Source organism: Stegodyphus dumicola, chromosome X1, assembly GCF_044657685.1.
Source record: "Stegodyphus dumicola isolate Sdum_Otavi_A_Nest chromosome X1, ASM4465768v1".
Classification (NCBI taxonomy): Eukaryota; Metazoa; Arthropoda; class Arachnida; order Araneae; family Eresidae; genus Stegodyphus; species Stegodyphus dumicola.
The window spans coordinates 193493727-193519001 of NC_140780.1; the positions used below are offsets into that span (position 1 = coordinate 193493727).

Below are 25275 nucleotides of genomic sequence, written 5' to 3' on the forward strand. Positions count from 1 at the left end.
TAACCTTTAACTGCTGTGACAGTTTTTTTGGCATAATTACTGTGAGCGGTTTTGTAGACCGCTTTTAAGAAATCCATAAAAATGCATACCTTTATGCATTTTTAAGTAATGTTATAGATACTTATGCATATTTTTGGAATTCTAATTCATTTAAATCATTATATTTTAAACATAAATCATTTAATTTTATGCATTTAATTCATATAAAAAAGTACTATTTTCTTTGTTTTAACCCTTTGATTTTACATTTGTTTTAACCGCAATATTACTTTTATATTTTTTAACTAAAAACTCTAGAAATTGAATATTATTATCTTAGAGACAAATAATATATGAATTTTAAAAAAATCTACTCTTGCCTATTGTTCTGTGGGGGGTGGTCACACTGTGAAACCACCACGCGTCCAGGACTTTGAACCTTACTGAGGTAGTAGGGGAAAAAAACTTACTATTTTCTGTGCACGTTTCCAATAAATGACGAAATATACGGATTTTTTTTTAAAAAATGTATATAAGAATTGCATTATTTATAATTTTTTTACATTATTTTACAAAGTAAATCATCAGAAAAAATGAAAAAATAAACATTTATGTAATTTTTCTATAGCAGTGAAAATATAAGTACCTACATAAAAAGAGCATTTGAATAAATGGATAAGTAAAATAAGGATAAAAAGACCCTCGGTGGTTTTTTTTTTTAATTTAAAAGAACAAATTTTTTTTGTGACACTGTTCAAAGCATAGTTTGTCTTTTTGGTACATGCATAGACTCGTATTGCACATTTCGTAGATCTAAATTTCATTGGTATATGTCCAGCTTTATTTAGTATCTTTTCATCTGGCTCATGAAATTTGTGGTTTTTTATGATAATGGGGGGGGGCTTGGTCTTTTTGGCTTTGTACGGATCATTCGTTTCCCATTCATACGTATTTTATTTGTATTTCGTCCCAAAATGTTCAGAAAATATTTTTTATTTAATTAAAACGTATGCAATTTCTATTTTTAATTATAGCAAAGTATATAGGAAATAATTTATAAAATCACAATACTAGCTTGGGGAGCAAGTGTGTTGAGGTCAGAGAAAAGTATTTGGAAAAGAAAGACCTTTTTACTGGGCAGTTGCATGTATTGTTTAGCAATAAAATAACTGTGGTTTCAAAGCCCCTTATCTATATCCTTGAAAAATTAAACATTCCTATTTGAAAAGCAAGCAAACGGCAGTGGTTTCAAGGCGCGACCACCGATATTCTAGAGCAGTGTTTCCCAAGCTTTTTTTCCTCACAAACCAAAAGAAAGGTCTGAAAAAATTTGACGAACCCCCTATGTAGGGGATCATCAAAAAAAATGCTTGAACATTAGACTTCAATTCAAATAAACGCGTCAAAATTTTACCATGGGAAAGCCATCTAAGTTCTGTGTGAAGTATTAAAGAAACGTGGAAACTTCCAAAATCCTCACAAAGCGTACGGAATAGATGCCAATTTGTAGCACGCGATTTTATAAAGTTCACAATTTTCACAGCCTCTCTTAAAGTAGTAGATAACTCTGCAGGAATACACTTACATACTAAAGCTTGTCTATGAATACAACAATGAGTCCATTGAATTTTCTTGTTGATCTTCTTCACCAGTGCCACAAAACCAGAAAATTTTCCTGTCATTGATTTTGCACCATCTGTACACACACCCACACAGTAAGACCAGCTTATTCCATTCTTTTCAAAATAGCCATTGATCATATTGAAAATCACTTCTCCAGTTGTGTAGGTTTTCAAAGGTACATCTTCTTGAACAATATTCGTAAAAATATATCTAATGTAGACAAGCAAGTCTGCGGCATTTGTTACATCCGTCGATTCGTCAAGTTGAATTGCAAAATAATTCAATTTTATTCTTTTTAGAAATTTGTTCTGCACATAATTAGCCAAGTCATTAATTCAACGCGACACAGTGTTGTTTGATAAGGAAATTAGCTCAATTTTCTTTGCTGCCTTTTCCCTAAGCATACATTTGGTGATATCTTTTGCACATAGTCCAATTAAATTTTCTGCTATTGTATGCGCTTGTTCAGATTTTGCAATTCTATAACTTACTCGATGCTTCAAGGGCCATTTTACTATCTTCGTTTGAAGTCAAGAAAGAAGAAAGGCTACACTTTTTGATGTCTGCTAATTTTGTTTTGAAATATTCAAGAGGTTTATCTTTGTGTGTCGGATGTTTTGTTTCAATATGTCTACAAAGAAGTGATGGTTTTAAACTGTTGTTGGCAAGAACTTTGTTACATATAACACAAAGCGGTTTAGGTTCTGACTCATCCTCAGTAAAATGAAAACCCAATTGTAGATAGTCTCTGTCATATTTTCACTTTTTTCCTTTTCTATCATCATTTCCTTTGTTTTTCGTCTGGTGAAACTGTACCTCACTACAGCTTTCAGTACTATCATCTCGATTATCATGTCTTGTTCCTAAACGACCCGTTTTTAACCATAGATCCATAATAAAAATAAGCTATAATGATAATTAAATTAATAATTATTAAATCATTTACATGAGAACTTGACAGTCACAGTATCACTTGACAGTCAGTATCACAGTATCACCTGACAGAACTTGAAAGTCACATTACTCAAGCTTTACAAGCGCTAAGCCTATGTATGAACGTCAACAGACAGACAAAATAGACAGTTAATAACACTACTCTTCCAGTTCCTGGTTGTGAACAAGTATCTAATTCTAAAATCTGTAGTAAACTGCCTTAATTTGATATTTATTTCCATTGTATTGTAAAAAAAAATATTACATAGAAGGGAAAACTGCTGCAATGATTTTAAATATAAAGCAGAACATGATACTAATCACATTGATAAAATGTTTTACATATAAATAAATGTTTGTAATAAAAAGAGAATAGTATTTGATTACTTGAATAAGAGGAATAAATTAAAATGTATAAAATTGTTGATATAATTTGATATTGATGAAGTAATTTTGAAAAACAAATAAGGAAAAAAGAAATGAAAATATTGAAATTTATTGTAGATTTTGTAACAAACAGGCAGCGAACAATCTGTTTTTAATTTTTGTGTTTTTTTTCCCTTCTTTTTTCTTTTGATTTTAGTGGCATTTTAAAAAATCTGCCATTACAATATTATTTTCGCGAACCCCCTCTACAAGCACTGCGAACCCCCAGGGGTTTGCAAACCACCGGTTGGGAATCACTGCTCTAGAGGATTGTGAGCATTGTGACACAATGCTCTAGTGGTGCAGTGGTCGCGCCCTGAAACCACATAACAAATGCCATACATATAGAGGGTTTTTTTTATATATACAGTTTAATTATTGCAATTTTTTATTGTTTATGATAGAAATCATGATGTGCGATGACTCATTTTTGAAATTTAAAGTTGTTTATATTAATATAAGGAAGTTATTTTGTCTCATCGAAAACTAATTTTAAAAGGCATCCTATTTGAAGTATTAATACCTAAAACATATATGATTCTGCAGTCATTTTGTGTTATTTAGAGGTAAAAGATCAGTAATCAATTAATTTTCACTCAAATATTCGGAAAAAAAGAGGAGAAAAAAAATTCGAAAAATGGTGGTTTCAGAGCACGACAACTTTGCGTCAAAGGGTTAAAGAACAGAGATTTTATTAAATATGCATGAAAATATGTGACTTTATTAAGTATTACTGTCAATTAAACCGTAATTCGATAACAATAAATTTAATTATAATTTAGTAATAGATTAGTATACCTTTGTTTACAAAGATGAATCATAAGATAACATTCATTCAAAACATTTTTTGAGAGCACTGAAGACACACTGGTTCCTTGCATTGCAAGCATTTGTATGCTGTTTTTCTCTTATAACAATGTGGGCACAGACTACATGTTTTTCTTTTTTTCTAATTTTTCTTCTTGATTTGATAAATCCATTTCCTTAATTTCATTCTGTCCAAGGATTCTTCTAACTGTTATCTTAAGTTCCCTTGGCAAAAAAAAAATGGAAGTTATCTTAACTTCTAGATACAGTTTAATAAGTTGACTTGCTAATAAAAGCATACATGTTTTTTTTCTTTTCGTTTTTGTAGCATCAGGATATGACTGAAACAGTGTGAATGAATTCACAAGCACACATATCCAGTATTCTAAGAAATATCTCCATAGGCCAATGTTGAGTTCATTGATCGCTTGACATAATATAGCACTTCTTGTCAGATTCATCAGCACCTCCTTTTATCAAATTGTATAACTCTATAATTTCTGGTTTGCCACTGTTACCATTGTTTTCACATTTATTGTGCGTCTATGAAATCAAAATTACAAATTTCTTTTCTTGGGAACATAAGAAACAAGCATAATTTAGTTTGTAAATCCGTTCAGGGAACTAGATATTTCTCTTGTCTTATTCACTTGAAATTATTTTTGGATCTCCTTTTTATTCTTTTTCAATGTACCTATAAATGTAAGACCTTTTAGGTAATCACTAATTTCATTTAGGAAAACCAGTTGTCTGCCATAACATTTCTATTTGTGCTTTTCAAAAGTTCAGTCAGTTGGAGCACCGGTTGTCCGGGTTACTACATTTTTATCCTTCTTCTGTAAGCCCATCTTTATCAGAATCTTTTCCACAGTAAATGTATATATTATAAAGATAATTCTTTCTTGCATCACAAAGGCAAATAATTTTTAATCCATATTTTGCTGTTTATTGGGCATGTACATTTTATATTTGCTACATCGTCTGAATTTCACTAGCATCTCTTCAGCATATGCTAATTCTCCAATAGAATACATGGATTGGAAATTTTTTATGATTGCATAAATATTTCTGATATTGGAGCTGCTTTGTTGGTTTCCATATGCTCGTTTCTTGTTTTAGAGTCATCAAACCACAAGCAGTTCAATAAAAATAAAAATCTCACTTTGGAAGTAACACATCAAAATATATCCTATCCTGTACCGTTAGCAGCAAATAAACAGTCAACCTCTTGCTGATTTTATTTGAATACAGCAGAATAAATTAAAAGTCCAAGGAAGGCTTTGATTTCTAATGCATTAGTATTCATCAGTTCATACCTGTTTGGATTAGGATATTTCATTCTGCACTCGTTGATTTTTACATTAGTCCATTTCACGAATAAGTTGATTACTTCTTCATCAAAAACTAAATTCTAAGTATCTTCAGGCTGTACTTTAGAGCCTCTTTTTTTTTTTTTTTTTTGGCAGGATGTTTCAGACCAGAGAGCTGAATAATTATGTTATGCTTTTATTCCCTGATTTGGTTCTTTTTTGCACCATTTGTAATGATTTTTTCCATAAAAATTATTTTGTTCACAGTCATTGGGAACATTATCATATTCATCTGCAGAAAGCTCAGATTCTCTTTTGCTATGAATACTATGTGATTCTTCAGAATCAGAGTATTCTACATCAGAAAAATTATTGGCAAGTATTCAATTTCTTTGTGAGTCAGATGTACAGTACATACTATGTAAAATTTGAAGCCATATTTGTCATTTTTACGAAAAACAAGCATCTGATAAATAACGTCTAATCGTCCACTAAAACTGGTATGCATCTTCTGTGAGTGGTGTCTCAGACAACTTAGAAAGTAAAACACATGGTAACTGAAACCATAATAAAGCTAGAAGTATGAAATTGGATATGTGACCTTTTTGGACTGGTTTTGGAAGGTAGGAGGAAGGACAGGGACCATTCTCCATTTTTAGGGGTAGAAATTACAGAATGACAGCAGTTAAAGGTTAAAAAAATGTGTCTGGACTTAGCTCTTCATTTTCTAGCAGACATCCGTTCTTTTTTTTTTTTTTTTTTTTTTTTTTTGTTCTCTGCAAAAGGAGAATAGTTAATTTTGTTGCATAATTTCGCAGTTGTTTTGTAGATGCTGCTAGATTAAATAATTTGACTCTGTTTAGATAGTTTCTAAATGTATTGCTGTTGCAGTAACAATCAAACATAATAAATGTTATAAATTTAATGTTTGGCAATTATATTTTTACTTTTGAAATTGTTAAATGTTGTACAAATAATATGAAATGTGTTAATTTTATTAATGTTTTTTTATATATTAAAATGATTCTGTATGATGCTAACTTAGTTGACAGAATCTCCTCTCTTCCCTATTTTTAGTTCAATGTAACTGTCAGCGAGTTGGAGATAAGAACACTTTGGTTGTCAGTATGGCACAGTGATAGATTTGGACGTAATGATTTCCTTGGTGAAGTAATGTTACCTTTAGGTAGTGAGATGTTTGAAAATAGCGATTTGAAGTGGTATCCACTGCAAGAAAGGGTATTGAAGCTTTGTCTTCTATTATGTATAAATGATTGTAGTATTTAAGATATAAAAATGGATTTAAGTAGATTTAATTTAAGATATGAAAATGAACATTAGTGGATTTAATTTTACATTCTCTCCAACTCTGTGGTCATAGTATAGCCTTTACTGTTATTGAAATTATTAAAAACTTCCCTAAAATTATTTACCAATTTGAGTGACCATTAATTTCTGTTTGTTCTTGGTAATAGGTGTTTGTATATTTAAGAATTTCTGTATAATTTAAAGACAAATATTATTTTTATTTGAAGATTTTATTTATAATTTACTGTATTATGTCAAATAATTTTATTTGATTTGGAAGTGAATAAACTTGTTTCAGCATATTTATACAGTACAAAGTCAGAGATGAAGAACTGTTGGGACTTCAGCAGTTCCAGATTTTGGATCTTTTCTGTATTTTAGATCATCAGTTCAAATCTAAGGTGATATGTCAAAATAATAAAATTGAAAATATGGAATAGTTGTTTATGATGTAATGAAGCATTTTGTGACCATGGAATCCAAAATTTACAAAAATAGCTCAATATTTATTTGTTTTATTAAATATTTCTTTCTGTACAAGTTGTTTGAGCTGTTTCTTTTTTGTGCTAATGATTTCTGCATTATAATTATTTTCTGCATTATACATAATTTCTTGTTCATTTACAAAGTTCCTTTGTTCAAGCCCTGAAACTGCCACATTTATGAAATCCTTCTTTCACTTTTAGTAGCAATGATTTCTGGATTTAAAACCATACTCCAGATTACACAACTCATTAATTCATTATGCTTCAGGCATTGTTGTTGCAAAGGAGAACCTCTGTTATACAATTTTCACTCACTATCACTTCTTAAAAAGTTCCATTAATTAAAAGTTTCCATTAATTATATTTTGTTTTTGACCATTTCCAACTATATTGCCAAATGGTGCAATAATTGATAAGTGTGATATTGCAATACTTTCATAAGAACTGAGGTCTCTTGTATTGGAAGTGCCTGTACTTGCCATCATTTTTTTATAAACTTATAAATGGCTCAGTTATACTAATATTTTACATCTTTTACAAGTGACATATGCAACATTGAATTTTGTTAAATATTCAAAACATGCTGTGCACATTGCAGTGCAAGTCAGGTAGTAGGAAGGGCTTAGATATAAAAGCAGGTATAGCAGTAGTTTGGTGTTTTAACCTCTTTTTGAAAGTACAAGAAGATACAGATTTAGTTTTTGTAAAAATTCAAGCTATGTTCCTAAAAAAAAAAATTATTCTAAATTAATATTATATAACAGTTTATCTAAGTTCTGTTAACGTAAGTGAGTTGTGAGGTCAATAGAAAGCATTTTAGCAGAGGTTGTCCAATATCATGAACCAGTGGAGGTAAGGAGGAGTTGCGTAGCTTTAGCTTAAAAATTGGAACTTAATAGCTTTAAAGAATGCATCAGTTCCCTCTTATTAAAGGCTCTAATAAGAACTTTGCTTTGGTTTTATGTAACCCTGATCTTCAATAAGCCAGGTTAGATTTTGTAAAGAAGTTGTATGTTAGTTGCTCTTTTTTGCTTTTGTCTAGGATTAAAAAAAAAAAAATAGGACAAGCTTTCTACAGAACAACAGGAAGTGTCAGAGTTTCGGGTTACACATATGCACATGCTTTAAACAAGAAAAGACTGTAGAATTCTTAAAAATGGGGCTATAACAGACATCGTGAAACAGTGCAACACAGTTTAGTTCCTTTTTCTGTTTTTCCTTTTGTTATATACTTTTGACTTTTCAGTGCTACACTCTTAGCATAGTTTCGGACGAATATGGACTTTATCCATTTTGTTGAAGCAATGTGACTTTCTGCTTGACTGTCATCAAAACATTCTTATCATTTGCACATCTTGCAGCAGCTCTTATAAACTATTATTAATATAATGAAAACACAAACTTTAATTTTGATAACACAGCTGTAATAATAATAGCAAAAAAATCAACTTGCAGAAATAAGAAAAAGTGTAATTTGCATTGTTAAAACCTAACATCAATCCTTTCGAATCTAATTCTTTCTCCCCCCTTGCTTTGCCAACAGAAAACCAGTATCATCAACATTCCCATTTTAAATAAATATATTTTGGAGCTTTAGTTATTGTTTAGGTTAGGCAGAAAAAAATTTTAAGTTCCCCCATACAAAATCACTGAAAAGCCAAAAGATGTGGTTGTGAATTGGCCATGGAGGGGCTGCTTAGCCAGCATGTATTTAACAGTGACAAGTATCTCAGTTATTTCAGAGAAAAATTGCTTTTAAGGTACACCTGTTTTACCTTAAGTATTGCATATATTGCATTCCTAGACACTGTAAGGGGAAAATATTCTCAGAAAGGGAAAAAATAAAATTTACTGGTGGTTCAGAGTTCTGGATATTAGATCATTCCAAATATTGGATGTTTGGATACTTTGTACTGAGTAAAACACGTGTTTAATTTTGCATACATAGTCATTATATGCATAGATTACTCCATTGGGTTTCCTGTTGCTGATTAGCTATAATTATAGATTTTATGTGCGGAGAACCCTTAACAACTTCCCAAATTCTTCTGTCTTTAGGCATCGTTGATATTATAGAATATGGTAACATAAATCGTGTGCTGCCATTTTCACTTTCTTTCCACCTTCATACTGCTGGATAACTTTCATTTTACTATCTAAATCAGTCTTTTTCTCCCCCCCCCCCCCGTAACTTCTTATATCCCATATTATGAGTTTATTATATGTGCCAGATATTCCTGCACCTCTGAGATAATACTGTTGCCTGATAGTGCTATAGTCATGGCGTTTTGAATTATAATACAAAAAATGTTCAACTGTCGTAAAAAAAAGAATGAATTCTCAGATTAAATTTTTGTCACTAGATCACAAATATCTGAAATCTGCAGCCTCGGAAAAGGCAGCATGCAGCCTCAAAGATAACCTTGTTTATGGCATTAAACTGTTGTGAATTTTGTGCATTGCTTGATTATGCAATGTAATTGTATTTTTTATTTATAATAGAATAAATATACACCGGTCACTTCTGCCTACAAAAAAAGTTTTTAGATGAAATTTTTGCCAACAGAGCACAAATATCTCGAATGTGCAACATTGCAAAAGCCAGCAAACTCCCACAAAAACTTTATGTACAATTTAAAGTTCTGAATTTGACTATGTTGTCTGATAATGCTAATTATTATTAGTGTAAATTTCTTGCTTTCTTTCTTTCTTTCTTTTTTTTTTTGTGTGTGTGTGTGTGTGTGTGTGTATGTGTGTGTGTGTCTGTAAGACATAAGTAGGCTGAAATTTTCACATATCTGAAATTTGGCATTTTCCAAGCTTTTTGGCTGTTCAAGGTTTTACCGAATCTCCAATAATTCGTTATCTGGAGAAATATTTTATAATATAGATTACTTTCAGTAATAGATTGCCAATACTTCTCTCACTTCATGTACTTTTAATACTTAGTGACATCTAACTAAAGGAGAACACGGTAGTGTAAAATTTAAAATTAGACAAAAATGCAAACTTAGTTTGGTATAGATTTTGAATAAAACTCTTATCAGTTTTATAGGAATAAGACCCCACAATGAGCCCAACCGTTAAGACCGCTGAATACTAGTAATAGTTTTTGACTTGGATTCAAACCCATGTGAACAAGCTGTGCATTGTTGGTTTTTGTAGTTGTTCCCACATGTACCATGAATACAAGCTTCTTTTCCATAGAAAATTCTTTGCAAAGGCATCCCTTCCCTTAAAGACAGGTGTGTTTTGCCATGTTCAAATAACTAGACAAAAGTTATCACACATGAGTCTTTTTTTTTTTTTTTTTCCCCTTCAAGGAGGAAAAAAGAAAGCATTGGTGAAAAGATGTAGAAATATTTATATGGAAATAAATGGGTGAATCAATGCAAAAATAAACAAAGTTCCATCTAACAAGGAAAATAATAATGTTTCATGAAAGTGTTTCCCGAAGCTGTTATTAGAATATTGAAGGCATTGAGAAATGGATCCAAATTGATGTCATGTACTAAAGAAGAACAATTTTTTAACATGGAAAGACCTCAAGGTGATCTAATTTACTGATTGAAGAAATAATTTCTATAGAACTAAACTGAAAATATTGGTTAATAGACCAACTGTGATTATCTGTTGTACTTTGGTTTATTTCTACTTTTTTGAACATAGGATTTGTATTCCTTCACATGAAATTTTAATGCTCTTTTAGTTTGGCTGTGTATGTTGCTCACACTGACAAGATATGCTAGTCCTTAAAAATTGAAAGAATAATTTTACTGATATTTAAGTAAATAACCTGAAAACTGGACTTTTAGAGAATTTGAGCAGTTTTGTAATTGCTAAAAAAATGAAAAGTTATGACATCAAGGTTGTTATTGTTATTTTTAGTAATTATGCATCTTGAATGATGGCAAGAGGAAAAGGTTTTATCAATTACCATTTGAGAAAATTCTCTGTCAGTGATACCTGATTTTAAATAATTGAATTTTTGAGAGAAATTCAGAGAAAACTTTAAGAGTATATTATATGTTGAAGGTGAAGAAAAAATGATTTTTTGTTTGTTTATCTGTGTAGTGGAATGGCATGATTTTGGAGAGGTAAATGAATAACGAGATGTTGGCAGTAAACAGTAGTGCTGATACCCAATGTGTTGCAGCTAATTACAATGTCAAGGAAGGGCAAGAATTATCTGATTTAGATGCAGAAGTGAACTGGAATGGCTGAATTCAATTGATGAATCCAGCGAGCCAATTTAAAGTGAAAATATCAAATTAAAAGCAACTTCAAGGAACAGTTGTTTTTATTATTGTCGAAAAGAATATCAACATAACGAATCCAGATCTTGCACCCCCCAAAAATGTTTTCATATCATTTGTTCTCAAATCTCAAAATGATAACACATCAAAACAATTGCTATCACTGAATTAAAGGATTAGCTGTTATAATCTCCTCGGTCAGGAAATTTTTGGACTGAGGATATTTATTCTCGTAATTGTCCTTCAAATTGGTGAAAATAATTATTCTGGAAAACAGAGTGAGTCTTAGAAAAATTTTAGGGAAGTAAAATAGTATTAACTTTTTAATACTAATCTCAGACTTCTAATACTTTGTACTAATCCCATATTTTTATATTCATCCTATCCTCAGATATGCTATAACTTCCTTTTTTAAGAGATTTGTAAACCTTTCAGCTTCCCAAAGCATTCTTCCAATCAAAAAAGCTTTTTCAGCAAAATTTCAGGAATGCTGAAAGTTGCAGTTTTCCATTTAATCACTCCTGACATTACTTTAATAAATCATTTATTACTAATAATAAATCATTTGTTTCTAATCTTTGCCAAGAGGAAAAAAATGGACTTGGATGGAATTCTTTCTAATCTAAATATTGTCATTTTCAGATCTGATAAGGCTCTTTCAGCTTCCCAAAACATTCTTCCAATCAAAAAAGTGTTTAATTTCAGGAATGCCGAAAGATACAGTTTGCTTTGCCATTTAATTACTCCTAACATTAATTTTAATAATAAATCATTTGTCCCTATTCTTTGCCAAGAGGAAAAGGACTTCATTCTAATCCAAATATTGTCATTTCCAGATCTGATAAGGGTATTCAAATTAGTTTTGTGTCCTTGAACACATACATTGATGAAGTCATGAAACTGATAAGTGAAGGTCCATACAGCTGTATCCCAAAAGATCTTTAAGCTTCTGGCTTCTTGAGAATTTAAATTGCCATTATATCTTCTCTCCCAATTCAGTTTAAAAAATTGCGTATTTTACTTATTGCTTACTGTGCTAGATGTTATGGTCTCACAAAACTGGAATTATTTTTCTCCCTATAGCTCTAACTCAGAAACAGCATCATCCACTTTAACCAAATATTAAGTTTGTAGACTTTCCCAATTGCGTTCTAACATATAAATGATAATAAAAATACTTTTAAAATTTTTGATAAATGTATGGATTTTTCTTTACTGTGCTCAGTTATGGTTTCTTTTGATGTTAAATCACTGTTTGTTAACATTCTAATTAAGGGGAGCATTAAAATATATTTAAACCAGACTTAAAGAATTCCAGTTCACGTATACTGAAAAATGATACATAATTTCTCTGAGATTTCTCTTAGTCTGATTGCCTTCATTTTCCAAAATTAATGCCACCGAACTGAAAGATTAGAAGTGGATAATCTTCTCTGTCCGCTATTTGCTGACATTTACAAGAACTATTTTGAGGTCAATTTAATACAAAATGTTTTGTTTGGCTCTGGATTTTCTATGTTGATGATACTTTTATGCATTTTGATAGTAACACAGAAGTTTAAGCAAAGATTTTTATCTTTTATGAATTCAATTGATCCAGCCATCCAGTTCTCCTTTAAAACTGAATTTCGTTTCCTTGACATTTTAATTTATAATTTCAGTATTGCAATTTACTGTAAAGATTTCTCTGCTTGCCTCCCATGCAATATTATGTCCCCCTACTAAGCTTGTTTATTTTTAGGTATATTGGACTCACAAAGTTTGTTTTTCAAAATCCTTTCTTTTTCATCGTTTAAATTATTTTAAATCAGTTGTCATTGACCGATGATTTCCTAGTACAGTCCTTGACAAAGCTTTTAAAACTTTTTTCTTCATCCTATCATAAAAGATATTTTGCTATTAGAAATAACCATAACAATCTTCTTGCCATACTATTCCATTCTTCTATCAGTTTCAGAATAGCCTGGATTCACCATAAGCTCAAGTCATTTTCTCATGTTACAGTAGAATTTGTTCAGAAACTATAGAGTAGAATTTTTGTTACTATAACAGATAATTGAAAGATTTTGAAGTCACTGTTTCAGCATTCTTGTAATTTTCAAAGAGTTTAAATAATTTTAAGGCTGACGTTAAGGAAATTTGAGCTAAAAAAATTATTTTTTAATTCCTGACTTTGCTCATTAACTCTTCAGTTATTTACATGTATGACCCCAAGAGCTATTTTTCCAAATATAATTTTTATTTCAAAGATTTAAATCTTTTCAACTGCTGTCAGATTGCTTTCTGGGATCAGTTTAAATTTCTGGGGTAATAACTTTCTAATGTGTTTAGAATTTTTATTGAGATGATTCGACTTTCTTGCCTTAAGTTGCACTGTGTCTCACCATAATAAGCTTAGAAAATAAGCTGTTTTCTTCAACTTGTATGCTTTTCAACTGATACTTAAAAAGGTGTGAACAGAAACTAGTATCACACTGATCAAGTGTGAATGCTTCCATTCATTTCATCAGATCCAACCATGTTATCCTAGAATTGACATTTTCATGTTGCCTATATATTTACAGCATTCTGTCACAGATCTCAACCCTTAGGCGGTTGGGAGTTTAAGCAGTTCTGTCGTCCTAAATATGTGCAATATCTCTCAGTTGCTGTGGCAATAGATGGCATTTTTTTTCCTCTCTACATTCTTAAATGACACTATCACTGAGCGAGAAAAATAAACCTCATTTTGCGAGGGAAAATAAGTATGAATCTTTATAGAAAAGTTACTATTTTACACTGATTTATTAGAAATAATGAAAACTTTTACTGTAACAAATAGTAAATTTAATAAAAATAATACTTTGTTATTTGCCATTATATTTTCACATGTGCTTAATGTGCTAGTATACAGTAAAAAGCTAACTATCTGGTATTAAACTAACTGGAATGCTCAAGTAGCTGGAATATTTTAGAATTTTAGAAAAATTTTGTAAATGAGAGATTTGTAACACCATTATATCTCATAATACTGTAAACATATATACCTGATTGCTAAACAGTGTGATTTAGCACCATTAATGGGTAAGCATGATACCACAGACAAACAAAAAAGTTCATTGTGGTTTAACATAAACCAGATTAATTCTCAATAAGACCGTTTAATTTTAGTAAGGGAGGATATAAATTTTATTTTGTCTTGCATTTTTAAAAAATGATTAATAGAATAGCGGAAAGTGGAGTATTTTCAAAGTTACGGGGTACAGCATTAAAAAAAAAAGCCACAGTTTGCAACTTTGAAAATGGATAAAAAAAGGTAGCATGAAATATTGTGATAAGCAATTTAATGTTTTATATGCTATATCTGTTCAAATGAAGCTCTGCCAGAATGACAGATGGCATCTCTGAAAATTTAATATTCGGTAGGATTTTATAATCAGATCTGATATTTCATTTTTATGCCTGTGTCCTTTGTCAATTTTTATGTCTGAAATATGTTTCTATTCTCAAAATCATGTATTACTTTAAAAGTAAGCTTTTGATATTGAAGTTGGTAATAAATACAATAAATATAATTGTTTCTATAATTTTAGAGAGGAAATTTTTCAAAATCATTTGACTTTTTTTTTTTTTTTTTTTTTACATTCAACCTTTATTCTGCATTTCCTGAACTCCCTGAATAGTGGAACTTTTACTGTATTATCTGTAAAAATTGAGATATAAATAAAATAAGGAATTTATAAGAAAAGACTGTACTTTGATTTATCTTCTGTTATAAAAATAAACATGCTTACATGTGTTAGATGTCACATGTTAATAATCTGACAATGCATTAATGCTGTATTTTCGATTATATTTTGATGTATATATATTTTCTCAATTTTCAGTTTTTGTTTCGTTTGTTTGCTTCAAATGATGTGTTTGTTTAAATAGGTGGAAACTTTAGATACGCCTGTCAGCTATAAAGGGGACTTAATATTGGCCTTAAAGTATGTTCCTCCAGATGTAACTAGTCGAAAATTCTCTAAAAAACCTGGGGTTCCAGCAAAAGGTGCATTAGAAGTTCTTGTAAGAGAAGCAAGAAACTTAATGGCAACTCGTTCTAATGGGACATCTGATCCATTTTGTAAGAGGTGTGTTTTTCTAGTTACCTACTTTATAGTTTTGGAATTTTTCATTAGTTTGTGTTCAGAATGGATACAAGCATGTGATTTCACTTTATATATGTTTGAAATTTTGACTTTTGTTTGCTGTTCCATTTTGTACATTTATTATGTTATGCAATGGATTTTTAAATTACTTAAAGCAGTCAATGTGTAAGATAATGTCACTATGTAGTGTGATTAGCTACTAGGATTATGAAAGACCTTTTAAATCACCTTTATTTTACATGTATCAAGAACTAGTATAATAATGTTAATTGCATTGAAGTAACAGCAGGGGGGATGGGATAAGTGTTAGTTGCTTTAAGTGGCATGTGCTTTTTAACTTAAATATATTAATTTTTTAGCCATTAATCTGTGTACCGTCCCCCTTTGCTCCAAAAATATCCACGTGTTTATACTAAAGAACAAATTTTCATTTATGCCAAACCTGTTATGTTTGGTTTACCAACAACTAAATAGATAAGAAAGTTTTCTTGTTCTAAAAGTTGTTCATGCTTCAGCTTTTGGCAACTGAACTGGCTGGCTAGTTAAAATTTTTATGGCTTTCTACATATACAGGGTATCTCATTAAGACCATATGAACTCTGCAGGGCAGGATTTATCACTTAGCATACATAAAAAAAAATAATAACTAAAGAACCATACCTCTGTGATCCAGAGTTTTTGAGAAAAATTTTGAAAAAGAAACATCACTACTCTTGGATTATCCACTTAAACCTTCCATAAAGTTGAGAATGCTTGGCAAGTAATTTTTCACCAACCATAAATGTGAAAAACAGTAGCCATTTTATAAACTAGCAGTGTACTAAAATTACATAAAACAGCAAAAAATTAATGAAAATCAAAAGTCAAGAAACATTCATAATGACTCACTGAAAATTACCTAAAACAGAAAGAAATTAACTAAATTAAAAATGCAAGAAACATTTTAAATTACCATTACCTTGTTTCTCCTGCTTTCCTGTGTATACTTCAACCTTTTTCAAATTTTAACAGTTAAATCGAACTGTGACACATATTTGGTTTTGGTTTGTTTTTTGGTTTACTTGATTATGGCAAAGCACTTGGGGGCTATCTTCCTAAGGGAAGGGATGCCTTCAGGGAGGACTTTGTAAGGGGAACATTCATAATGACTCACTGAAAATTACCTAAAACAGAAAGAAATTAACTAAATTAAAAATGCAAGAAACATTTTAAATTACCATTACCTTGTTTCTCCTGCTTTCCTGTGTATACTTCAACCTTTTTCAAATTTTAACAGTTAAATCGAACTGTGACACATATTTGGTTTTGGTTTGTTTTTTGGTTTACTTGATTATGGCAAAGCACTTGGGGGCTATCTTCCTAAGGGAAGGGATGCCTTCAGGGAGGACTTTGTAAGGGGAACTTGCTCGTATACATGTTACATGCAGGGAAAACCTCATATCACTCAGCCGCTGACACAAATTCAGGAAAAGCTATTATCATAACTGCCTAAGAACAATTGAGAACTTCTGTGTACACATTGACATGTTTCAACTTGAAGAAATATCAGGGGATTGCATTTGCACAAATTTGGAAAAGAGCAATTATCATAATCACCTAAGAACATTTTATAAGCAGCAGTCACAAATATGATAATCAAATTTTAAAAGCCCAATTGCGTGCTACTGCAGTGTGCACATAACCATCCATGGGTTGGCAGATAATAAATGATAACGATAATTTTCGTAAATTTCTGGGTTGCCTACTTTAGTGACAGCAAATTGTAGAGTATTCTGAAAATCAGTTTATGTTTAGCTTAAGTATGTGTATAGTTCTACAGAGTACTAACTGATTTCATCAATTACATAATCTTGGTCACTGATGGCTGAAACCAGAGGTTTTGTGTCCTCTGGTTTCAAAATTTCTGTAACATTCCATCTCTCTTGTACGTGATTACTTGTATAAAGAATACTCTGGTCTTTGGATTGGTTATTCAGCCCAATATGAATGGTCATCATGATCTTGGACCTGGACCTTTGGATTTCTTTCTGATACCTGAAGGAATTTTATGGAAGGCTATCTGAAGGAATTAAAGGCTTGTCAGTGGCCAAATAATAAAATCACTGAACACCAGTAGTTCACTCTGGGCTCGATTTAGGCGAATGGGCTGGCTCCATAAACATTTTCATGGTTTTCCCCATGTGTAATGTGTATATGAGCCAGTTCTTCTTACAGTATCCTCCAAGAAGGCACCCCTTTCCTTAAACAGGTAGCTTTAGAGTTCTTTGTCGTAATCAACGAAACTGAACCAAATTGAAAGAGTTAAACTTTTCATCTTTTGCTACATTCACTTTTGTGGGCATTGTAACCTGGATGCTGGTTAGTGAGCAATTCTTCAGCATGTGTGAACTTGCCTTAATATGTGTGATCAGTATATTAAGGCAAACTTTTAGCATCTTGTGCAAGTGTAGTGTTATATGCATGTATGATATTCATGTTTACAATAAAGCATATTTTCATACTACTAGATATAACATTAAATGTTTTATACCTATTTCTCAAAAACTATGTGCAGTCTTGAAAGACATCTTGTATATGTAATATAAATAGAAGGCAGCCGTCTATATTAAAACTTATGTAAATGCATTCCTTCTAAGGCAGACAGCTATTAAGTACTTTTTCATATTAAGTAACTTACCCAAACGTGAAGAAATTAAAGTTGACAAAAAATTTTAAACCTGTTTCTGTGTAGTTCTTGAAATGGAGTTTGTAAACAGATTTAAGTTGTAAGAGTTGAACTATGTTACCCATGTAAAATACTTTTTTGCTTCATTTTTAGTGACGTTGTGATTGGTGTGTTTGCTTTTATCTATAAAATTTTTCTCCAGTCTCCAAATTGATAATAGAATTAACTAATTATTTGGATAATATATGCTAAGATCATAACTACTTGTCCAAGAATATGCTGACTGATAATAAACATAAATATAAAGCTGTAGCCAAGGAAATTGCTTTGCAAAATAAATGTTTTGATGTTGCAGCTGCAAGTAATAGAAATGAATTTGATTTGAAGTTATTTTTTATTGATAGATGAATAAATAAAATACATAAAATTGATATTTCTTTGCTTTCCTTAATGTACTTGAATAATTATTCAGCTAATGGTATTGTATGAGTAATTTAAAATAGAATAATGAATCATTACTGAATTGAGCCCACCAGCGGCCAAGCGGTAAAGTTGCTAAACACTGGTAGTTCGGTCCGAGGTTCGAATCCCGCGAACGGGCTGGCTGCATGGGCGTTTTCGTGGTTTTCCCCATGTGTCAAGTGTATACGAGCCAGTTTCCCTTAGAAAGTCCTCCACGAAAGGCATCCCTCCCCCTAGGCAGATAGCCCTCGTGTGCTTTGCCATAATTAAATACACCAACACCATTACTGAATTGTTTTAACTACATGAATCACTGTTGCTTGGATTGTATGAAACTATGAAATTTTCCAAAAGTCTTTTTTTTTTTTTTAAAGTGTGTATAGTTTATTTGATTTAATATATTCTTGTTGCTTATTTATCATCTATAAAAAGAATGCTGTTAGCCATATGTGGTAAAAAAGAGCAAACAAAAGAGTCATCAGTGGTTTCATTCACATTTTGCAATCTAAAGGAATGACATATAGTTGTGTTTAAAAATAATAGTGATTTGGACCTTGAGAAGTGGAGTACTATATTTTGTTGACAAGGCTGAATATTTCAATATATTATGGTGCTATAAAGTACACTATGTCACATATGCATTATTTTGTTGTCTTTTTTTTGTGCATATATGTATAGTGAAACTTTTCATGACAACCAACTGAAAATGACCAACACGTAGAAAAACAAAATGATGAAGTAATATTCTCAAAAACAGTCCTCTTCACAAAAGTCTAAAATCATATGTTTTAGAGAAATTGCACTGGGTATATGTATAGTGCACCTGCACCTTGGTAAGTGTATTTATCATATAGCTATAAATAATGCAAGCATGATGAATTCTTTAAAGCTACCAAGAGAGAGTCTGAAAGCCAATTGCTGCTGCTACTTATGGTCATACTATGAGCAGCAGCTAAAAGGGCAGGTGTTTAGCTAACACTATTTTACTAAAATAATGTCTCAAATTACATGTGAAACTGAAAAGTCTGAGTAGGTTAATGAGACTGTTGCTGGATGAGGTTTGGGATGATAAATATGATTACACGTGCACAAGTGTCACAGAGAATTTACTGAGCGATGAGAGATTCTCTAAAGCAACAAAGTCCATATCACACTGCGATTTCAAAATCTGAAGGTTATTTAAATTAATGAAATTTTTTGCTTTAATTTTCAATTAATTATTTAGATAACCTGTAAGATGCATATTGCTAATGAAGCTGCAGTAAATTTGTTATAGTCAATTGAGTTTTCTCCGTCTGCAATAAAATGGTTCCAGCCACTTAAGTATTTTTAAAAAAATTGAGAGTACATTTGCACTGATATCATCGAACAACTTTGTCATGGAAACTGACTGGCTGGAAGAGATTATCACATGTAACAAGATGTTGACTTTCCAGTATCCTTTGAAACTAAGATTCAATCAGTGAATGGAGACTCTGTCACCTGTCATAAAAAGGAATGAATAAGCAAATTGAAAACGAATGCAGCAATAATAATTTTCATGGTTGAATAGATACAGTTGTATCATACAGTATTTATTATGTTCTAAACCATTTAGAGAATGAGTAAGGAAGCGGAGGTGCAAGTTGTGGAAGAATAATCGATTTATTTTTCCATGAAAGATAGTGCTCCAACTTGCACTGCTCTTTTGATAAGCATTTTCTTGAAAATAAGATCCAACTTCTGGAGCACTCTCATCATTGACCAATAGATATGATAATGTGTGATTTTTACCTGTTTACTAAGATAAATATGTATTGATCATAACCTGCTTTCAAAATATGGATGAGATAAAGAATTTGGTGAAACTAATGAAGGAGCTGACACATGAAAATATACATTGTTTCTAGCAGTGGAGAGTATGTATGCAACAATGTGTAAGTAAGTTGAACAGGAGAGTAGCTAAGTAAAATTTTAGCTTGCCATTTGCCTCTAGTCTTCTTACTTAAAGGTCTGATCTTAATCTTGCAATTATCTGTATTCTTATCTATTCTATGATTTTCTTTTATTTGCGTAGGGTTGCTTTTTTTTTTTTTTTTTTTTTTTTTTTTTTTTTTTTTTTATCTCTGCTGCTTAGAGGTATATATTGTACTTATGTTTACTTGGTTGAATTCTACAATTTTAGTTAAGATTAATCTTACATTGCCACATGTCATACTTACTGATGTTTAGTGTCTTTTAGTCTTATTGGTATCTGTCTAGCTATATGCAGGGTGAAAAGAAAAACTCATTAACCTCTTGAGACCTGAGAAGTAATTCCTCGATATTTTTATCTGATTTTTTGCATGTGTACTTAAAATGGAACTATTAAAAAGAAAAAAACACAAAAAGTACATTTTGAAAATTTTATTTATGTTAATTAAGTGGTACCCAAATGGGTATCTTCGAACTACATGCATATAATGTCATTATAATGATGTAAAGAGTTACATCAATGTATATAGTTTTTTTGAACTGTTCTTTGACATGAAATTCAAAGAATCAATTCCTGTTTTGTAAGCTACATATCACATCTAATACATCTTACTCCTGGACATCCTTTGATTTACTTGGTCATCCTGGGAGGCGACATTTCATTTGATTTCCTCTTTTTACATCTTCAGGAAAGTGGCCAATTTGGTCATACCGTACATCCTTCACGGGCAAAGGAACAATTTGTTGACTTTTGATATGTTGAGGTCTTCCCTGTATCGTTTCTTCAGAAACTTCTACTTTTATTAAGCTCTCAGCTGTTACAAGCTTGAAGTCTATTTTTTTGGAGGAATTTCACATTGTTTACAATGACGAATATACATAATCCAGGCATTGCAAGTTGCCATATTCAAAAAAAGGGCAAAGACACACATTGTCCATTTTTTTGGGTTCGTATGGATATCTGGCAATATGAGAATAGTCTGTCCATCATATTCCCCCCCCCCCCGTGGATCGACGTAGAGAATTCTCTGAAACTACTGGCTAGGATCTGTACCGAGGATCTGTACGCCCTCTGCGATGGGGGTCTCCCATGGGACTGGCAGGAGCAATTTATGACCAGTGCTGCCTGGTGTCCTATCCAGGTGGTGTGCTGCTCCCCTGGAAGGGTAATAGTGGAGGTTGAACCTCCACAAAGTGCCCAAAGGGGGAGTGGACCTGTAGTGTGCAAGTGCACGGAGCAGGGAATGCCCAAATCGTGTTTGTTTGTCCATCATATCAACACCTCCCATGTAAGTGTTATACGCCATAGCGCTACTTTATGTTATGTTTGTATTTAGCATGCACAGCACTCTTGAAATCCACTGGCTGAATGATGGATGTAAATTTAAAGGAAACAATAAGATGAAGACATGATCATTTGTTAAACTTTAAATGAAATATGAGTTATCTATAAGGAGGACATTTTTCTTATTATCTGGTAAAATAACTGATTTGAAATGTTGTGGAGCCTCAGGTGTGAAATGAGTTTTCAAGCCAATCATTAATTTATATTTGAGTCATACTTGCTCCTTTATTTGAATAATAGATGCCAGGGAAAATCTTTGCTCCTTCAAATGACCAACATTGTGTAATTTTTCTGATTATGAAAAGTTTGCCCTGGCGCACTCCTGTAGTATTTCTACATCTCAAAATCTTAGTCCTGCTTTCAATTTTTGACAGTAGTTAGGCCCTTTTCTGCAGAGGCTGCTTAGGTATTTTAGGATGCATATTGCCTCAAAAGAGCAGTTTCATCAGCATTATAGATATCTTTTAGAAATAACATTTTTCAATTAATGAACCTGAGGAATTCATCCTCAAATTGACCAAGTTCTGTATCAGCTGAAACATTGTTGCTGAAATCTTTCACTGTTGTGATGATTTTTAATTTCCTTAACCAAACTATTTAATATGCACACTCAAGTTTTTTAAGTCTGTATCCCCATAAAATATGTAAACTTAAGCCATTAGTATTGGGCCTGCCAATGGCATGCCCTCATTGTGATGTGGTCTCACCCATTTTCAGCACTTTGTCATGATTGCCATTTTTAATATAATGAATGATTTTTCTGCTTTCCATTATGAGTGGGGTGTCAGAATCTTCAAACAATTTTTTTTTTCCTTGCTGTCATATCTTGTTTAATTCCGTGGCTGTCATTGTTACATAAGTTTTGAGATGGATATGCTTTTATCCATTCTTCTGTAGTTCTAGAATTAGAAACTTTTTGACAAATTCAAACTTAATTTTGGCAAGAAAGCTGTAATAATAATAGGCTGTGAAAAATAATAATCTGGGTCAAGCAAGAAAGGTAAGGAAAAGTGCAATTTGTTATGTCAACCGAACTTGAGTTCTTTGGAAATGTTCTTCCTCTGCTGCTACTATGCCAGTAAAAGGAAATCACTACGAGTCACATCCCACATCAAACATATATGCCTTGGGGCTTATTATTTAAATCAGAAATATGCTAACTCAGCCACAATTACTCAAGGGGCAAAAGTTTGGTTGTAGCCAAAGCCAGTACAACATCAGACAGTGTATCATCATTGGCATCAAGTGCAGTTTCCTTTGTCAGCAGGTGTTTGAAAGCAAGATGCAGGAATGTCAATTAGCTGAGAGAAAAGGTGCTTGTGCAACACACATGCATTTTCTTGAGTATTACATTCTTTATTCCTAGACTTTGCAAGGGAAAAAAATGTTTGTCTGTATATTAAAACATTCCGAATGTTGTTGGCCATCCAAATTTCGTACTTTGTGCTTGTAATGTGTGTGAGTATATTAATTTGTGATAAGTAAATAATAATTTAGATAGTCTTACAATAAGAAAATTTCACATTGCCCTTATATATATTTGTATGAATGAGTTGAAAAGTGTTAACTGTTTTGAAAATATGTATGTTTTAATAGAATTTTTTTTCTATATTTTAGCTACTTGTTGCCTGACAAAAGTAAGGCTGGTAAACAAAAAACTCCAGTTTTCAAAAAATCTTGCAATCCAAAATGGAATCACACATTCATATATGATGAAGTATCTCTTGATGATTTACGAGAACGCTGCTTGGAACTAACAATTTGGGATTATGATAAAATTACAAGCAATGATTTTCTTGGTGGTGTGAGATTGTGTCTTGGAACAGGTATTACTTTCTCTGTTTACAACATATTTGTTATTGCTGAGGAAAAAGAAAGTAAAATGCTAAAAATATATTGTAAAACAGTATATTGTAATGTCTTTAGTATCTAGTCTTAATTTGTTAAGTGCTAGCTGCTTAAAGTACATTTGACATTCGTTAATTAATAGTAATCATAGTAAATATTATTGAAATGTGATTAACCCATTGGGTACATCTGACTAGATAGACTTGTTATGCATCTCTTGTGCCAGAATGCAGGAAGGCATGTCTAACTCATCCAGAGATTTGAATCAGTGTTTTGTAAATTTAAACATGTAAGTACTGGTATGCTGAAAAGAAAGACTAAGGACTACTTTCAGCCCAAAACTGGGACCATTTCCCTTACTGTATTTTACCTACTAAAAGGAGCGTCTTATGGAATGGTTATTATATGTGTTTAAAACACACAACTGGAGGTGAGACAAGATGGCATTGGGAAAAAACTCTCTGGTTTGAAAAATATAAAACTATTGATCAATTTGCATATTTTTTCCTTGCATTTTTTGGCCAATATGTAATCAATTATTGCAGCTTAAAAGAATGTCTTAGTATTTTTGCATATGCTATGTGGAAATGTATAATTTTTTTAAATAAAATCTCCATTTTAAATTTTCATAGCAGTGGATTGAAGCATGCAGTACAAAATAAAATCAGACCTTTGGGAATATTTATTTGGTACCCAAATGATGAATATCAACTCAGCTGTAAATTCATTTTTTGCTTTCATCCTGAAAGTACAGAAATATAATTGTATTGTTTAAAATCATTGTACATAAATAAATTTATAAAAATACTATGCATTAAAGAATGTCATGGGTAGGGAAAGTATAATATATTCCAGAGACTTTCTGCAATAATAGTATATGCTTTTGTAGTTATGCAAACTAACTACATGGTATATGTGATTTCCTTTATTTGTATTATTTTATTAAACATAGCAGATGGCTTATGTCATGCTTAGGTGTCAAATGCCACTAAAATACAGGCTGTTTCAGGTATTCTAACTGATTATTCATACTTTCATTCTCAAACGATATGTGATCTCTGAATGTTCGAAATGCAGTACGTTTTCTTTGGTATTTGTCCTTGAAATGTCCTGAGTAGGAAAGTTTAATGTATGTTGACATAAACATTTAATTCTAGATGCTATTGTGAGATATAATCATAGAAGCTATATAGATCTCGAGAGTTAGGTGGTTTTTTTATTATGTATAATCCTAATTTATATACTAGAAATGTATATAGCAAAACAATTCTGGACTTGTAGTTCTTTTTATGGGATGCCATATAATTCAAATTTCAGAAAGGTTTGCAAAATGAGTGTAATTCCATCACATAATATTGGAAAAAAGTTAATATGTATTTCTTTCTCCCCCATTCCTGGGCAGTCATGTATTATACTGGCTTGGATCTGTACCTTGGCAGTCTCGGCACCGGGAGATAAAAGCGTCAATCTGGTTCCTGATGCTGAAAGGGACAGTTTATACTGTCTTGGATGGCAGGTGACTTCGGCTCTCCGAATAGGCTGTTGACTAGTCCTTTGACTCTCCGCTCGTGCATTGAGCCTAGCTCGATGACCCCTGCCTGCTATTTGGAGTAGTACATGGGCAAGTCTTGTTGTTCCGAACTTAAATGATTGTGGTACAAGTAATTCATTCAAAATCTTTGCCCCCAATGTAGTCCTATTTTGGGTCATTTCATTCTATTTTCCATTAGCCAGTGAGAACTTTT

The 25275-nt window shown here is 31.8% G+C and overlaps 2 protein-coding genes across 10 annotated transcripts in view; one reads left to right on the plus strand and one right to left on the minus strand.

The window, feature by feature from the left end:
* LOC118192392 (uncharacterized) overlaps nucleotides 1–25275 on the plus strand; it is a 307764-nt gene that overhangs the window by 273529 nt on the left and 8960 nt on the right. For all 6 annotated transcript variants that reach the window (XM_085807708.1, XM_085807706.1, XM_085807711.1 and 3 more), the window contains 3 exons: nucleotides 6156–6317; nucleotides 15040–15239; nucleotides 23300–23508. In XM_085807708.1, the coding sequence (XP_085663834.1) occupies nucleotides 6156–6317; nucleotides 15040–15239; nucleotides 23300–23508 (571 nt within the window). The remainder of the gene's footprint in view (nucleotides 1–6155; nucleotides 6318–15039; nucleotides 15240–23299; nucleotides 23509–25275) is intronic.
* Nucleotides 23503–25275, minus strand: part of LOC146993381 (LYR motif-containing protein 2) — an 86054-nt gene continuing 84281 nt past the window's right edge. For all 4 annotated transcript variants that reach the window (XR_015038537.1, XR_015038536.1, XR_015038535.1 and 1 more), the window contains one exon: nucleotides 23503–24272. The gene's annotated coding sequence lies outside the window, so the exon portion shown is untranslated. The remainder of the gene's footprint in view (nucleotides 24273–25275) is intronic.